Below are 19,707 nucleotides of genomic sequence, written 5' to 3'. Positions count from 1 at the left end.
TTAATATGTGTATGTACATGAAGCCTTATACTCACAAAACTGCATATAAAATGAATCCAAGGCAAGATCTGCGCTATCCACTGGATACAAAGTATACTCAGCTGTTGAACCCATTCAACAACCAAATCACTGCCTGAACTGTGCGTCCTGGCTTACGCGTTTCAAGGTCAAGTCCTCTTCCTCAGAGCTCCTTTGTGAGTATAATAGGTTATTTAAAATACAGTTTTATTGAAGATATCACATAATGCCAGTGCACTCTCTATTTGTTCTATAGTGCAAGGAATCCTCAGTCTGTGGATATCGTTACTTACGTTTGTGAGAACATTGGAATAAACTATGAATGCAGATGAACGCACATTCAGTTGTATCTGACCCTCAGTGATTCTATGGGCCAGCTCTCTTGGCACCATGTGTTATACACTTGAAAGCCTTTTCTATAAAATTGTCTTAGCAATTTTGTTTAAAAGGTAGGTCTCTTGGTTTTCCCTCAATTGCTCAGCTTGCAGCTGACATGCAGAATGTGATCACACATGTGCATAGTCAATCTGTACACATACTAGGACCAGAGGAAACTACGCAAACACAGGGAGAACTTGAAAGCTATATGTAGTGTCCTGGCTGAAATTCTAACCAAGGACCCCAGTGCTGCAAGGCATAAGTGCTAATCACTAAGCCACTATGCTGCTCGGAACTTTAAATACAAGCACCTAAATAGCAGAATTGTACCCCTCTACCACTTAAGTCCTGACAGTTTGTATTTATTTAACATCATGCAGACAGTGGTGTTATAAGATATAGATGAGCTTACAAGGTTCTGCATGTAACAACTATAATTATTTTCTGTTATTAATTGTACATGTCTACAAGGAAATGTGAAAATAAATTTGTTCTTAGGTATTTTAATTGAGGAAACGACTCCTCCGAGTAAAGATAGAGGACTTTAGTCATTATGGGGGAAACCTTCATATAGAAAAGGCTCCTCAATGATATTAAATTCCTGTACTATGTGGAATGTTATTAATAATATAGGATAATTATATTATTTTTAATATAATAAATAGTTATTATTTTTTTCTTGCTAAGTCAAATGTGGATTTTCAGTTTTTAATAATGCTGCTTTTTGAATTCCTCAGAAACTATTTGTAGCTATTTGCTATTTGCGGCTTAAATATATGGGAGAAAGTATAGTGTACATTGATACTAGCCGATTGTTCAAAATTACATAGTTACATAGTACATGAGGTCGAAAAAAAAGACACAAGTTTATCAAGTCCAACCTGTGTGTGTGTGTGTGATTATATGTCAGTACTGTATTACATTGTATATCCCTGTATGTTGTGGTCGGTTTTCGAAACCTTATATAAAACTGGTATTCCTGAGTTCTCCCGATAATGTTACAAATTCCCATACAAGAGAAGGCAATAAATTGTCTTCTCTAGAATATTGCTAGTAAGTGTGGTGCATCCACATAGTAAATACAGTATGATGGTATACTGATATATATATATATCTCACGGTGCTTCTATTTTGGTGAACTACAGGCATACCCCACATTTAAGTACACAATGGGGTTTATTTACTAAAGGCTCAGGCTCACTTCTGCATAGAAACCAATGAGCTTCTAACCCCAGCTTGTTCAATTAATCTTTGGTAGTAAAACCTGGAAGCTCATTGGTTTCTATGCTGAAGTGAGCCTGATTTTGCACTCTCCAGCTTTAGTAAATACACATTGTATACTTAAAAGTGGGGTATGCCTGTACAAGTCTAATCATACCCAGTAAAATAGCTTACGTTATTCTTTTTAACATCATTTTTGTAATATGTGGCTCCATTTTAAGGGACCACAGGTTCATTTTTGAATACGCATAGCGCTGTCGAATGAAAAAAATAATAATATAATATTGTCATTCTGTCTGGATTGGCCTGAAAAACCAATGAATGGATCCAGTTCGAATGCTTTTGTGAAAGGGGACCTATTAGTTACACAGTTAACCAGGATGAAATAAGACACAAGTCTATATAGTTTAACCAAAAGAGATTTTTTTTAAAAAAAACTCCAAATACAGAACATTATATCCACAGTTGATTTAGAGGAATGCAAAAAAACAACAAAAAAAAAACCTTAAGCTAAGAGTTTCTCGGCAAAAAACAGCAAGAAACTTGCTGTTTTTTTTTTTTGGGCCGAGGAAACCGGTCGTGTGTACATTTTTCGACGAGGAAACTGTTGAGGATCTCGTCGAGCCAAAAAGAGAGCATGTCTTCTTTTTCCTCGATGGGAATGGGGAAATTTGGCTCGCCGAGATCCTCGACAGCCTAACAAGGAACTCGACGAGCAAAACGGTGTGTTTCGCCCGTCGAATTTCTCGGTCGTATGTACGAGGCTTTATAGCTTAGTCCTGTTTGCTTCACCAGGAGGAAAATAATTCCTTCCTTGTCCCCTAAAGCAATCAGATATTTATTGGAATATTGTATTTATTAGGCTTTATTTAATAATTTTACAAACAGAACAATAATGCACACATATCCATAGCACTTAGACAAGTTTCTTCAGCCTAATATAGTCATACAAATCAAATATGGCTTCTAACTAGCTGCTTTGTGTTGCTAAAATGTCCAAACTTGTGGTATTTTTCTTTTTAACAAATTAGTATTTATGACTGATGTGAATTTGCAATATGTACGTAAATCGCTGTATAAATTGTCGGTGCTATATGAATGCCTTTAATAAATCAATCTGATAGAGCGTAAGCTCTTATGAGCAGGGCCCTTTTAACCCTCTTGTATTTTATTATATTGTAACTGTACTGCCTCCCTTTAGAGTGTAAAGCACTGTGAAAACTGTTGGCGCTACATAAATCCTGTATAGTAATAATAATAATGTCCAATTATGCATTATAGTGTCTTGTGTGGATATGGTGGAGAAGGTCCAACGCCCTCTGGTGTCCAGACTGGTGCATGTCAGGGAAGAGTCACCTGGAAGCTCTGAACAAGACTCACAATATTCATTGGGAAGAGGAAAACTTGATGAATCAAGGACAGGAGGAGGTAATGGGAATGGAATGATGGGTCGTCCAGCTGCTGCCAATGCTGCCCGTGAGAGAAACAGAGTGCAGACCTTACGCCACGCTTTCCTGGAGCTACAGAGGACACTACCTTCTGTGCCCCCAGACACAAAGTTGTCCAAGCTGGATGTTCTCATACTTGCTACAACCTACATTGCCCACCTTACCCGCAGTCTCCAGGAGGAGGATGAGAGCAGCCACAACCACCCATTCACCAGCCCAAGCAGCTCCAACAGCCTCAGTCCAGATCTTCTTGGGTCTTTACACAGTGGAGATGGATACCTACATCCTGTCAAGGTGAGTTATATTGTCTATTTTTGAGTTATATAGTGTGTAACTGTTTTCATTAAAACTACAATCCAGTGAAAACTGAAATTGAAACAATGAAATATAAAGATGCCTTAAAGAGCAATTCCAGGCATCAAGAAAAGTAATTAATTGTAGGCGTTCTCAGATTCACCTGGCTTGACAAAAGTTGATTTTAAAATCTGTTTATCACTGTGGAATAATATCTATTAGATGCCGTCACTGTTCCACAATGCCATTATATTCAAGCAGCTGTGGGTACTGTGGTTGCCTCAATACAGTAGCCAGCAGTGGAGATTCCTCCATCAACTCTGTTAGTGTGGAAGGTGGAATCAATTGATTTTCAAAGCATGTATGATTACCAAAGGTGTGCGCACAGGGTGTGCCGGCTGTGCCCAGGCACACCCTAATCACCCCATACACATTAGTATTATCGCTCTGTGTAGCAGCAGGAACATGTGAAAGATCTACCTCTTACTATGCTCTTCTCTTTTACTGTGCCAGCAGGGAGATCAATGTGCCGGGATCATATATGTGTAGACACACATACACATGCATGTGTGTTTGAGCTTTAGGGTGCACACCCTAATACAATAGTTTGTGCACACCTATGTTACCCTAACTGTAGTGATTCGAATGTCGCTGCCATTCTCATCCAGGGTTCCATTGAACCATAGACTTCCTCCAGATGTTGCTAGAGTTTCATAAGCCATGGCAGATCAGTTCCTCATTTGATGATGCCTGCATAGTTCTGGGGACAACGTGAGTTAGCAAAGTCAGTGGCATAACCCCCAAGAAACCTTTTAGCTGTCTGTAAGGCACCAACAATGTAAGGAGGCACCTCTTCACTTACCAATGATGTAAGAGAGTCTGTATGTTTCTTTTCTGGACATTCATTATTACCTTTCATCTTAATTTTGTGATTATTACGTAAAAGTATTTTTGAAATTAGAGGGTTTAAGTGTCAAGAATTATCAACAATGAGTGGATTCTCTAGGTATGCCATATTCTTTTACTGTTTCAAATATTATATTGAATTTTATAATTATAAACAAAATTCCATTAACAGAGCATATACTAATATTAATAAAAATATAATAGAAATAGATTTTCCATTAACGGAACATGTACAATAGTATAGCAGAAAAAGGCGTAATCATTCAGGAAAGTAACTCTCAGGCCTCGTACACACGACCGAGTTTCTCTGCAAAAACCAGCAAGAAACTAGCTGGGAGATATTTTTTTGCAGAGAAAACCGGTTGTGTGTACATTTTCGTTGAGGAAACTGTCGAGAAACTCAACGAGCCAAAAAGAGAGCAAATTCTCTATTTCCTTGACGGGAATGGAGAAACTTGGCTTGTCGAGTTTCTCGACAGCCTAACAAGGAACTTGACGAGGAAAACGATGTGTTTCGCCCGTTGAGTTTCTCGGTCGTGTGTACGAGGCTTAATAAATGTAAATGAAAATAGATAACCTAGCGGATTGTAGGATAAGATTATGTAACATGAAGTGTCATAATCATAGCTCCATGGCAGCATTTGACGACAGGTAATTGAGAAATTAAGTTGATTGAAATAATATAATATAATTATGACATCTATGAAGAGAATAGAATTGAATGAACCTATAGAGAAATATAAAGTTAATGTGTTGTAGAATAGCTGGGGGAATAAATTAGGCTAAAGCAGGGCCAAGTTCCTTCTCTTGGCTTTATCTGGTGCAAATGTCAAAAATCCCAACCATTCAAAGCATCTTCTATTACAGTTGGTATATCAGATAATTAACAAGAATAAACCTAGTAGAGGGGGTAGCCATATTCTTTTATTTATTATTATGTCTGTAACTTACTGATCTTTATAATGTACTGTAAACGGTAGAAATCATTTTAAGCTGGGGTTCCCTTGGGTAAAAAGGTTGAGAAAAGCTGAACTAGTATACTATGTAGCAAAAAAAAAGGGGGGGGGGAGAGCTCTGAGTATTTCTCCCAGATGCAATCAAAACACAAATAAGCAAATACAGAAAAATGAAATCAGAAAAAAAAAATATAACAAACAACCATAATTTTATTAGCCAATTATCCCCTAGATTAAAATATTTATCTGTTATTTAAAAGTCACGAGAAGGGGTAACCACTTGTAATGTAGTCCACTACTGGTGATAACCTTAGAGTCAGTTGATATGCACTCATCTAGCTGCTGCCACAACACCGATATTTAACGTTAAAGTAATTTTATATACCCGGCGTTGCCCGGTCTTCCTATCTTAACCTTTTGGGGAGGAAAATCATAGTAATATAAATATACCCATCTTTTATATAAGGGTGTAGGTAAGGGATAATTTAACTGTCATATATTTTTATTTGGCATATAAGTAATATGTGTACCAGGTATTATTGAAATATCTCCAGGCGTACAGAAGTTATGTGGGAACATACATTTCCCATTGATTTGCATGGGACTTTAAACAAAAACCCTGACCCTCACAAATGGGGGTAGTTAAGGGATAAATTAACTATCCTATAGTTTAAGTGGACATATAAGTAAAATGTGACCAAGTGTTATCGAAATATGTACAGCCGTTTGGAAGTTATGAAGTAACATGTATTTCCCATAGAGTTGAATGGGACTTTAAAGAAAAACCCCGACCATGGCAAATGGGGGTGGGTAAGGGTTAAACCACCTATCCTATGTTTGTTGCTGACATATAAGTAACATGTGTGCCAAGTTTCATGTTAATATCTTTAGCCGTTTGGACGTGATGCTGGAACATACATACACACACTGAGTTTTATATATAGATAGATATATATATATATATATATATATATATATATATATATATATATATATACTGTGGGCGATTGGCAAGTGGTTACGTTTCTTTCTGATTCTTTTTCTACCTGCTTACTTGTGTTTTGATTGAATCTAGGAGAAGTACACAAAGCTCTCTCTTTTGTTAGGATGGGTTCACACTATTGTGAATTGGATACAGGGAACGCAATAGCAGGAGAATGTGAATGGCTCTCTATGGAGCCGGTTCAGATATCTCCGCTGCAGCTCTGGTGCGAATTTGCACAGGAGCTCCATGCGTCTTTTGGTCTGTTTCAGGTCCGAATTCAGTCAAAAATATGCTCTGAAATCGGACCTGAAACTTTCAGGTTTTATTGCGAAAGATGATTGGCTACCATGCACAGCTGCACCAGATTCTGAGTGCTCCAGTTTTAGTAAATCTACCCCAGTTTTCTAGTCATTTGCACCTACTGCAATCCTCTTCAGTAAAAGTTTGGACCTTTTTTCACTTTACTGTGGAAAACATTCTAGTATGTGTCCACCTAAAATTGTGTAATCTAATATCAATCCATGCAGTCACATATATAAAATAATAGGTTGCAAGCTAACACCTATACCGTGATTCCACACCACTACATAACAATAACAATAATTTAATTAGTGCAGCGCTACCCCAGTGTTATCCAAAAAAAAAAAAAAAAAATTATATAATAATACAGTCAAAATAAGCAAAACCACAAAAAAACATATAAGTTAAAACCTCAAAAAAAGAGTATATAAGCATTTTTTTAGAGGACTGACTAAAGTCCCAAACAAGTCCGTGATGGCAGATAAAAAATCTTCAAAAGTGGTGACACCCTTCTTCCACAAAGTGCCAAAACCACTTCACCCTCTATAATTGTAATAGAGAGTCATACTTTTAGTAAGAGTTTTCAACTTCAGTCATGATATCTTCCTTACAATGACATATACGTACAGTAGATGACATACTGAGAATGATTTACTAAAATTGGAGAGTGCAAAATCTGGTGCAGTTGTGCTTGGTAGCCAATCAGCTTCTAACGTCAGCTTGTTCAATTAAGCTTTGACAATAGAACCTGGAAGCTGATTGGTTTCTATGCAGAGCTGCACTCGATTTTGCACTCTTTAGCTTCAGTAAATCAACCCCGTATTCTTTTGTGTTGGGTATCTGGTAAAAATGATTATAACAGATTGCCTCTTTCAGAATTGTAAAGCATATAACAATCTAAGAATCTGTGTTCTCCTGGCAGGGGGGGGGGGAAGAACACATTGACTATGTAAAATCCGGCAGGCTGGTTGTACCCAAGTTGATCAATCGGTCAGCTTGGGTACATTCAGCCTGCCCATACATGGATCGGATTTCAGACAGTTCCTGCTGAAGATTCAAACAATCAATGGCCGGCTTAAGACAGGTGCGAGTAAAATAAATAAAAGCATTTTTGCTTGCAAATGATTGGATGATGGAAATCAGCAGAGCTTTACCACGTTTTATTAGGATTAGGGGAAGGTGAGAGCAACTCCCCTTGGAGAGTCGAGAGTGCCTTTAGTAAATCCAACCTATTGTATCAGGTGCATTATTACATACCTGAGCAAAAGGCTGATTGATGGGACCAGAAGCACCTAGACAAGCGGAGCAGGGGAAATACCACTACAGGTTCAATATCTGTACCAGGCAGGGGGCAGCTGGGGGAAAATAAAGGTCAACAACACAGAAGTAACAAAATGAGATGACAGCTGTCAGTTGGCAAACACAGTTAAAAGAAAAGGCCAGTAGAGACAGCAATATACCGGATTAACCACTTAAGGACCCCTTCACGCTGATATACGTCGGCAGAATGGCACAGCTGGGCACAATCACGTACCTGTACGTGTCTCTTTAAGCCCAGCCGTGAAGTCGCGAGCGTGCCGCCGGCGGCGTGCTCACAACCCGGTCCTAAGCTCCGTGACCGCGGGACCCGTGGACCCGATCGCCGCCGGTGTCCCGCGATCGGTCACCGGAGCTGAAGAACGGGGAGAGGTGTGTGTAAACACACCTTTCCTGTTCTTCACTGTGGCAGTGTCATTGATCGTCTGTTCCCTGATATAGGGAAAGACGATGAATGACGTCACACATCCAGCCCCGCCCCCCTACAGTTACAAACACACATGAGGTCACACTTAACCCCTACAGTGCCCCCCTAGTGGTTAACTCCTAAACGGCAATTGTCATTTTCACAGTAAACAGTGCATTTTTATAGCAATATTTGCTGTGAAAATGACAATGGTCCCAAAAATGTGTCAAAATTTTCCGTTGTGTCCGCCATAATGTCGCAGTCACGAAAAAAATCGCTGATCGCCGCCATTAGTATAATATATATATATATATATATATATATATATATATATATATATATATATATATATATATATTTATTTTACTTGGGTTTAGATCTACTTCATGGTGTTAGATATTAATTAATACTTTATGACAAAAAATCAGCACTGGAGAGGTAAACTTGCATGTCCAGAATAGCACACATGTCACCAATATACTGTAGGTGCCATCAGAATTTAGCTTGTGCAGAACATTCATCTGGTAGCTAATTTTTTCATGTCTTTTATAGTACCAATATGCAGACATTCTACTCAAACACGGTGTACATGTTTGTTACTTACAGTGATGAAAATAAGTATTTGAACACCCTGCTATTTTGCAAGTTCTCCCACTTGGAAATTATGGAGGGGTCTGAAATTGTTATCGTAGGTGCATGTCCACTGTGAGAGACATAATCAAAAAAAAAAAAATCCAGAAATCACAATGTATGATTTTTTTAACTATTTATTTGTATGATACAGCTGCAAATAAGTATTTGAACACCTGAGAAAATCAATGTTAATATTTGGTACAGTAGCCTTTGTTTGCAATTACAAGAGGTCAAACGTTTCTTGTAGTTTTTCACCATGTTTGCACACACTGGAGGAGGGATTTTGGCCCACTCCTCCACACAGATCTTCTCTAGATCAGTCAGGTTTCTGGGCGGTCGCTGAGAAACACGGAGTTTGAGCTCCCTCCAAAGATTCTCTATTGGGTTTAGGTCTGGAGACTGGCTAGGCCACGCCAGAACCTTGATATGCTTCTTACAGAGCCACTCCTTGGTTATCCTGGCTGTGTGCTTCGGGTCATTGTCATGTTGGAAGACCCAGCCTCGACCCATCTTCAAAGCTCTAACTGAGGGAAGGAGGTTGTTGCCCAAAATCTCGCAATACATGGCCCCGGTCATCCTCTCCTTAATACAGTGCAGTCGCCCTGTCCCATGTGCAAAAAAACACCCCCAAAGCATGATGCTACCACCCCCATGCTTCACAGTAGGGATGGTGTTCTTGGGATGGTACTCATCATTCTTCTTCCTCCAAACACGGTTAGTGGAATTATGACCAAAAAGTTCTATTTTGGTCTCATCTGACCACATGACTTTCTCCCATGACTCCTCTAGATCATCCAAATGGTCATTGGCAAACTTAAGACGGGCCTTGACATGTGCTGGTTTAAGCAGGGGAACCTTCCGTGCCATGCATGATTTCAAACCATGACGTCTTAGTGTATTACCAACAGTAACCTTGGAAACGGTGGTCCCAGCTCTTTTCAGGTCATTGACCAGCTCCTCCCGTGTAGTCCTGGGCTGATTTCTCACCTCTCTTAGGATCATTGAGACCCCACGAGGTGAGATTTTGCATGGAGCCCCAGTCCGAGGGAGATTGACAGTCATGTTTAGCTTCTTCCATTTTCTAATGATTGCTCCAACAGTGGACCTTTTTTCACCAAGCTGCTTGGCAATTTCCCCGTAGCCCTTTCCAGCCTTGTGGAGGTGTACAATTTTGTCTCTAGTGTCTTTGGACAGCTCTTTGGTCTTGGCCATGTTAGTAGTTGGATTCTTACTGATTGTATGGGGTGGACAGGTGTCTTTATGCAGCTAATGACCTCAAACAGGTGCATCTAATTTAGGATAATAAATGGAGTGGAGGTGGACATTTTAAAGGCAGACTAACAGGTCTTTGAGGGTCAGAATTCTAGCTGATAGACAGGTGTTCAAATACTTATTTGCAGCTGTATCATACAAATAAATAGTTAAAAAATCATAAATTGTGATTTCTGGAATTTTTTTTTTTTATTATGTCTCTCACAGTGGACATGCACCTACGATGACAATTTCAGACCCCTCTATGATTTCCAAGTGGGGGAACTTGCAAAATAGCAGGGTGTTCAAATACTTATTTTCCTCACTGTAAATGCTAGATTTAATAATACTTATTCATAATGAAATATTTTGATGCATGTCCAGCTTTGAAAAATGCCAGATTGGGTTCTATTGCGTTAATGTTTACCAGAGAGCAAAAAGATTGAGTACTGTCCATTAGAACTGCACCATTCTGGGAAAAATGTTTTTTTAGCAGGGCCTCTGTTAAAAAAAATATATATATAATGTTTGGGGGTTCTAAGTAATTTTCTAGCAAAAAATAATGATTTTAATTTGAAACCAACAAGTGTCAGAAAAAGGTTTAGTGTTTAAGTAGTTAAAATTTCCTCATTTACAGACTGACGTTCATTCCTTTGATCTAAAGAACAAAACATTCCAATGTTTATAGTTAGGCTGCTTTCACACTGAAAGGGCCGACGGTTAGCTGTATAGCGCAGCTTGTTTTAGCATCTCTTTACCGCTTGGCACTTCCGAAACACTTTTCAGGTGCTTCAGAAGCGCTACCCATTCATTGCATTTTGGGAGCGCTGTATACAGCGCTCCCAAGCCGCCCCGAAGATACTACTTGCAGGACTTTTTCTAATGTCCTGCAAGCGCACTGTCTGGGTATGAAAGCACCCATTGCAATGCATGGGAGGAAGTTTTCATGAGCTTTACAGGCGCTATTTCTAGCGCTAAAACGCCTGAAATTTGCCTCAGTGTGAAAGGGGTCTTAGCTCAGCGGCTGAGGAATGTTGTAAAACTTGGCAGACTGCCTGTTATTTTTTTTTTACAGCTGTCAGCTTGAACAGAGAACTCTGCATAGAATCTGAAAAATGCCTTGTTAAGATTGTGAGGGGGAAAGAATCGCGATCTCGTTTCTTTTTTTTTTATTTTTTTTTATTCATGATCTCGATTCTTAATGATTAATCGTGCAGCTCTACTGTCCATGATATTTTTTTTATTTGCACTAACAGTTACATTTTCAGGATAATCTTTCTAGATATACCCTCCTTCTGAGGTCAAACAACAAAGAATTACAATTAAAAAGCTTGTCCTGAAAATGTCATGGCTAGCAGTCGTGGCTGGTGGTATATTTCTTGGGGGGGGCAAACAATGCACCGACAGCCTACACTCACTGAGGACGTTATTCACATGTGGGATGTATACATGGACTTCACAATTTTAATGTATTTATGTCTCAAATGAAGACTTATTTTTTTATTACAACTGGAAAAGAGAAAGTGCGGCGCTCAAAATATTACTCTCGGTATGCTCAAAAGATATAAGTGTACATATAACCTCCGTGTTATACTTAATACATTTATTAAATTGCACACATAATATGAAAACGATGTAAATGATTAATCAAAGTGATAATATAACGCAATCATTGACTGAACAAAATTGTGTTATTCAAAATTTGGGCATGAAGGATCGAATGAGCTTGTTGGTGTAACACACCCAGGGAGAGGTACAGCAAGCACAGCTTCCAATGGGGCCAGGCAGTGAGACCAGGCGACGATATTCCACTATATTGACATCAATGGGTATCCACTATAGGTTTAAGCAACGTTACTTCATACACAAATCCTCCCAGTGTAACATATGTTAAGGAGAGAAATTGGGCCACATAGTATAATTCCGTTTAAAAATTGGTCATTTATTAAATAAAATATAAAATGGTCACTCACATTTGAGAAGACAAGTAAAAGCAAATAGGATCAAAATAACGCAGTGGCATCAGCAGAGCCCTTCCCGACGCATTTCTCCTAATAAGGCATTATCTGGGGTGATGATGGGATGAGATGACTTTTTTATTCACTGTGGTGATTTTTGATATGTAATTTATGATATAAGAGCGCAGTTCCTTTGTTTCTTTTCCCGTTTTAGGTGTTTTATACACTTTACAACACGCAGCTCTAAATTATAGTTTATTTGTTTTTTGGTCATTGATTTGCGAGAGTTTGGAACCTATTGGTTCCTATATTTTCTTTTAGCTAAAGGAGACACCTGGTTTGGGGACTGGTCAAACCAGGAAAAAATAGCATTTCCAAGGAAGAAGACCACACATTTTAACCAGTTCCCGACCCCCGCATGTACATATACGTCCACAATATGGAACGTACAGGCACATGGGCGTACATGTACGTCCTCGCCTATTAGCGGGTGGGGGGTCCGATCGGGACCCCCCCCCGCTACATGCGGAGGTCGGTTTCGCTCGGGGAGCGATCCGGGACCACGGCGCGGCTATTTGTTTATAGCCGCTCCGTCGCGATCGCTCCCCGGAGCTGAAGAACGGGGAGAGCCGTGTGTAAACACGGCTTCCCCGTGCTTCACTGTGTCGGCGCATCGATTGCGTCATTCCCTTTATAGGGAAGACACGATCGATGACGTCATTCCTACAGCCACACCCCCCTACAGTTGTAAACACATACTAGGTGCACCCTAACTCCTACAGCGCCACCTGTGGATAACTCCCAAACTGCAACTGTCATTTTCACAATAAAGAATGCAATTTAAATGCATTTTTTGCTGTGAAAATGACAATGGTCCCAAAAATGTGTCAAAATTGTCCGAAGTGTCCGCCATAATGTCGCAGTCACGAAAAAAATTGCTGATCGCCGCCATTAGTAGTAAAAAAAAAAAAATTCATAAAAATGCAATAAAACTATCCCCTATTTTGTAAACGCTATAAATTTTGCGCAAACCAATCGATAAACGCTTATTGCGATTTTTTTTACTAAAAATAGGTAGAAGAATACGTATCGGCCTAAACTGAGGAAAAAAAATGTTTTTATATATGTTTTTGGGGGATATTTATTACAGCAAAAAGTAAAAAATATTGCATTTTTTTCAAAATTGTCGCTCTATTTTTGTTTATAGCGAAAAAACTAAAAACCGCAGATGTGATCAAATACCACCAAAAGAAAGCTCTATTTGTGGGGGGAAAAGGACGCCAATTTTGTTTGGGAGCCACGTCGCACGACCGCGCAATTGTCTGTTAAAGCGACGCAGTCCCGAACTGTAAAAACACCTTGGGTCTTTAGGCTGCATATTGGTCCGGGGCTTAACTGGTTAAGTAAGTCTTATTTTAAGTAAGTCTTAACTATAAAGCCTCGTACACACGGCCGAGGAACTCGACGGGCGAAACACATTGTTTTGCTCGTCGAGTTCCTTGTTAGGCTGTCGAGGATCTCGGCGAGCCAAATTTCTCCATTGCCGTCGAGGAAAAAGAATACATGCTCTCTTTTTGGCTCGACGAGATCCTCGACAGTTTCCTCGTCGAAAAGTAAGTTTCTTGCTGTTTTTTGCCGAGAAACTCGGTCGTGTGTACGAGGCCTGAGGCCTTGTTCACATGGACATAGCTAAGTGTACACCCGTGTGAGGGTCATGTTGCGGGTCCCTGAACACAGATGGTGTGAGTACGCTTAAGTACGCTCACATGTACAAAACCTTAGGCATTTAGGTGTGATAGTGAGAGCAGGGGAAGAGTGGAGGTAAGGAACACAGGTGAGGTGGTGAAAGCAATGGATGCATGAAGAGTGTTTAGTGTGAAGGGATGTGTAGGTGCAGTAAAGAGGGGGGTCCTGTAGGCAAAGTCAAAAATCGCTACTGGGAGCAGAATTTGTATCAGCAAAACAGAAGTATGACTTTTATATTATTAAATTGGAACCAAAGTATGCAATACGCACCGTCTTCAAGGAGCTGGGATGCAGCCATCTTTATTGGCCAACATGGGATTCATGTGCAGGAGTTCAGTTATTCCTCCACAGATTCTATGTCAAAGCAAAATGTCTGATAAATTAAAGAGATTTACAAACTACTCTGGGAATAAAGAAAATCTCGACCTGTGTCATTATAGAGCTCATTTTTTATAATTAGGCAATTATAAAGACTAAACACTGGGCTGACAAAACTCCTCTTAGATATGGTTTTTGTACATCTTAATTTTTTAGTGATGGAATAAAATAATTGTCATTCAATTCATACTCCACTTCAAAGTATTATTTTTAATAAGGAAATATTGTAAGTGATGTCTTTATTTAATATAGACTTCATAATGATGGTATCACATTACACTACATTAATCTTTCTTAGATGTAATATATACAAGGTCCATGTTCATTTCACGCCAGCAAGGAAATAGCAGCTATATTACATTTTGGTATTTGGGGTAGAGTTGCGTATGACAGTTTTCGGTTAACATATCTGTTTTCCTGAAATTAACCTTTTAATCGAAGGACTGATCAATCATTTACATTCTCCACTTTTTTGAAAATTGTAACATACCGGTACCAATATACCATATTATGGATAAAATATTGTAAACTGCAATTTTATTTTACTATAATGTACATTTCTGAAGTATGATGTTAAGTAGGTGCAACCCGCAGTGGACAAAATGCAGTCCTTTGATTTTTTATTTCACACAATTCAGCCCACTGTTTCATCTGAGTTTAACACGCCTGCTGTAAAGTGATTATTATAACATTTTAACTGTAAAAAGCATTTTATTTTTATTTTTCAATTCTTTATTTTAAATATTTTTCTTTTTTTCACAAAGATAGACATAATACATCTTTACGAATATACCCTCTTATACATACATTCTACTTATTTTATTCTTACACACTTTTGATTACTCCTATCCCAAGTTTCTACTTTATCTTTAAACTTAGATTATTTTAATACTATAAAGCATTTTATTTTTCACTGATTTGTGTTTTACTAAATTCCATATTTTTTCCCACTTTAACGACAATAAATTTCAAACAGTACAACATTGCATTCTAAATCCATTAACCTGCTCAGTGATCTTTGTGTTATTTCTGTATATTTTTACTACATTTTTGAGCTGAATCCATAGAAATTAAAAACTGAGAACTAGTACCTGATTAAATCATTGTGTTTTCCGTGGTACAAAATATATTAATTTGTTTGATACTATATTGATATTGCCAATACTGTACAACTATTTTGGTATTTTTGAAATTCCATATCTATCAAATCTCAATGAACATACTGCAAAATTGACATTTGAAAAAAAATATAGGAAAATCTGTTTATTTTTTTTCACATTATACTTACTAATAGTGTGGCGGTCTAGAACTATCTGTTTGGTAATGCCTGCCACGTCTATGGTGTCTGGTGTGGAGTGCCAATGCATACAGAAATTTGCAGGCAGAAGAGGACACATAATTAGAGTCAGGGAACACTACACCATTTGGGAGCACAAACATGTATACTACCTTTCTACAAAATGATAATTACATGTTAATGTTGATGATTCAAGCAATAACAGAAAATGAGTAGACTGCACTGCCTCCTTCTCCCAAGCCACAGCAAGAACAAGATGGATCCGTTTGTGGATTCAAAAACAAAGAGTGCTTTATTGAAGATCCCACATAGTAGGACATGGCTGACGCATTTTAACCTAATGGAGTCATAAACATAATGATATACAGTATATTGCTATGATTAAGACCTAAATGCATCACTTGTGTTTTACTATGTGACTTTTTTGTACATGGCTGTCTGTGTATACAGCATATAATATATTATATAATGTCTGTGTGTATGTATATATATAAAGCACTGCGTAAACTGTTGACACTATATAAATCCTGAATAACAATAATAATATATATATAAATATTAAAAGTTATATTTATTTAGGGAAGGAATTACACAACTTTTTTCTTGTGACCTTTGCCTAAATATAGGTCCCCTGGCCTTCTTTTTCTTGATTTGTCCAGTTGTAAACCCACTAAGCCACTACTCATTCTAAAGGCCTGAATTTTGATCATTCTAAAGTCAACTGGCAAACCCTCAGAATTTTTATTTTTTAACAAGAGAATCCCTAAGAATTTTTTAGCCTAACACACCGAGCACAATGAACTAAACATTTCCCAGTTTTTGCTATAATTCTAACTCAAGCACTTGCAGTTTACCACTTTTAGTATTGCTAGTTCCTGCTCTCTCAGTGTGCTTCCCTTAGCTTCCGATTTTTACAAGAAAGGCATAACCATGGACAGTGCAGTCTTGAGTCAGTCTGTTAGTTTGCAGCAGGTAAGGAGCAGGGTGGTGCCTTGCCATCTTAGGCTATACGATATGTGTGTTTCTATGTATGCTCATAGTATAAGGAGACACAACTCTAGTCCATGTATGCAAAGGTAGCTCCATAGGGTGCTGCAAGAGAAAGGAACCACTCTGAAACAGGAAACCCAGGGCAGCAATCGTGGCACAAGCATAAACTGGCACATGGGCAAGGATTAAAAGATGAAGAAGCTGCATACTACCTTTCTTTGCTTATATTTATGTATGAATGTAGATAGATATACAAAATGCTGTTGACTTAAGCCTCGTACACACGACCGAGTTTCTCGGCAGAATTCAGCCAGAAACTCGGTCGGAGCTGTATATTATATCGGAAATTCTGTTCGTCTGTATAGAACTACGACTGAAAATTCAGAATCAATTCGACACATGCTCAGAAGCATTGAACTTCATTTTTCTCGGCTTGTCATAGTGTTGTATGTCACCGCGTTTTGGACGGTCGGAATTTGGTGTGACAGTGTGTATGCAAGACAGCTTGAACGGAATTCCGTCAGAAAAATCAGAGTTTATCCCAACGGAAATTCTGATCGTGTTTACGGGGCATTAGATCTTTTTTCAGACAGCTCATCACACAGGGAACATTTAAATACATTGGGGTAGATTCAGAGAGAAGATACGACGGCGTATCTCCAGATACGCCGTTGTATCTCTGAGTCCGGCCGGTCGTAGCTATGCACCTGATTCATAAAATCAGTTACGCATAGATTTCTATTAGATCCGACCGGCGTAAGTCTCTTACGCCGTCGGATCTTAACTGCATATTTACGCTGGCCGCTAGGGGCGTGTACGCTGATTTACGCCTAGAATATGTAAATCAGCTAGATACGCGAATTCACGAACGTACGCCCGGCCGACGCAGTACATTTACGCCGTTTACGTTAGGCTTTTCCCGGCGTAAAGTTACCCCTGCTATATGGTGGCGTAAGTGCGGCGTACCAATGTTAAGTATGGGCGTCGTTCCCGCGTAAAATTTTGAATTTTTTACGTTGTTTGCGTAATTCGTCTGTGAATGGGGCTGGACGTCATTTACGTTCACGTCGAAACCAATGATGTCCTTGCGGCGTACTTTGGAGCAATGCACACTGGGAAATTCCACGGACGGCGCATTTACATAACTTTACATAACACACGCCCACCTCTTCACAATTTGAATTAGGCGGCCTGACGCCAGCCTATTTACGCTACGCTGCCGCAACTTTCTTTTAAGAATATGGCACTTGCCTGTAAAAGTTGCGGAGGCGTAACGTAAATAGGATACGTTACGCCCGCATAAAGAAACGCCGATCTACGTGAATCTACCCCATTGTATACTCATACACCATGCATATCCCATACTGTTTGTTGTACAATTATATTTCAATAAGATTTGAGCTGCTTTTCAGAGCCTGTAAGGTACGTGGACTGCGCTAAGAGCTATTACATACAGTAGCTATAATGTGGATTGTTTTTAAGTAAGATTTACATATTTTTTCTGTTTCTCTTACAGAAATGGCCCATGAGATCCAGACTTTACATTGGAGCCTCGGGGCAGTTCCTCCACCAGTCAACAGGGTCTGAGAACCAGGATCAAGATGAGAACACCCCACGCTCATAGAGCTAAGGCCAGGACATTTTACAGGATGCAGTAAAAGACAGCTCTGCATTTGTTTGCCTATAAACATTCTACCTGGGACTTCTTGCCTAGTGCCCTACCAAGATCTCTCCAACAGTTCTTTATTGGATTGAAAGACTTGTATAAATGACACCACCTTCCAGTGAATGAACTCAAACATTGACATGTAAATGTATTTATTATAGTAGACATTCATTCAAAGGTGGTAGACAAATGTTTTAATGTATGTAGATAGAATATTATACATTTTAGTGGTTTAGCAATAAGAGGAGAGGTGGTAACTACTGCTACTGGGTACATGTGTAACCTAAATACTTTGGGCAGGCACAGGATGAGCATTAAAATGGATCTATCAGAATAAAAAATAAAAAAATACTACTTTAAAGCAGAAGCTGACATGTACAAAATGTTGTAATTTCAGAAGAAATAACAGCTATATAAAATAAGCTCATCCTTCCCTGCGCATAAAGTGCCAATGGCATTATATAAATGATCTATCAGTGTCGATCAAGTACAAAGATTTCATATAAACAAGATTTCTGCAAAGGGAGTTTGTATGTCTCAGAGGAGGCAACTCAGCGTTTAGGCTGGCTTCACAATTGTGCAATGCAGAAACAAGCTTCTTATCATAGATTATAGCAATGCGCGGTACGTCCTTCATTGTGGTGACATTAGAATGGTACCCCAATACAGACATACAGTAGCTGTGAATGCACCTAAGCTACAGTGCACCACAAAATATATACTGTGAATTGTGCTGTGTTCCTGAAAATGCTGCGGGTGCGTTTTTTCAAAGCAGAACTAAACTCTCTCAATCAACATTCATTGTTTTTAATCCTTATGCTGCTAGCATTTGTATATAGATAGGAAATTATATTATATTGACTTGTTTCAAACTTAGGCCAAAAAATGATGTCATACATCGCAGGTGTTTTCATGGCATTTTTTTCTTTCATTTGGAGGAGGGCAGGGTGGGCTTTCTTAGCTAAGCATACCCTCCTTAATTAAGGGCAGATGGATTCCAGGAAGTAAATGTTACAAGAATCATCTGCCCTTACTCAAGATGGCTGCAACTAGAAATGCTAAGGGGTGTTTTTTAAAGTGATTTCTCATCAAAATAATGCAAGGTGGCATGAATGAATGGATGGGTGAGTTTGCTTTGAATAATAAAAATGTATTAAATAGCTTTTTCAGTTTGTGGTGATCATATACAGTTTAGTTCTTCTAAGCACAAAAAAAATAATGTTTTAGCTCACAAAAAAAGTGTAACAAGGCCCTTAAAAAGCTATTTAACTAGCCAAACAGTGACATACACAGGGAACATATTTATATGAACTGTTTTAATTTCCAGAGGATGCATGAAGTAATACAGATCAACCGAATCTAGCTTTATGGTGACACAGCATAGGGCTACATAACTCTTTTTTAGAGCCCCCAGCTTTACTGACGCCTTGAATTCCATCTGCTCCTATAAGCCCACCTATGTACTTTGCCCTTTTTACTGTCGCCAAACAAAACAGGCATACCCACTTTATGGCTGCTCATTATAATAACTGCTTTCACATTTATTATACTAGGTGGAA

The 19,707-nt window shown here is 38.8% G+C and overlaps 1 protein-coding gene across 1 annotated transcript; it reads left to right on the top strand.

The window, feature by feature from the left end:
* The first annotated feature begins 2,865 nt into the window (after positions 1 to 2,865).
* TCF24 (transcription factor 24) lies at positions 2,866 to 19,309 on the top strand. Its single transcript, XM_040354356.1, has 2 exons — positions 2,866 to 3,359; positions 17,999 to 19,309. The coding sequence occupies exons 1-2, from the start codon at positions 2,913 to 2,915 to the stop codon at positions 18,104 to 18,106; spliced, it is 555 nt and encodes a 184-aa protein (XP_040210290.1). The 5' UTR covers positions 2,866 to 2,912; the 3' UTR covers positions 18,107 to 19,309.
* The last annotated feature ends 398 nt before the right edge of the window (positions 19,310 to 19,707 follow it).

Source organism: Rana temporaria, chromosome 5 (genome assembly GCF_905171775.1).
Source record: "Rana temporaria chromosome 5, aRanTem1.1, whole genome shotgun sequence".
NCBI classification, from domain to species: Eukaryota; Metazoa; Chordata; class Amphibia; order Anura; family Ranidae; genus Rana; species Rana temporaria.
The sequence above is the reverse complement of the archived record's forward strand: the minus strand, read 5'-3'. Positions and strand labels throughout refer to the sequence as shown.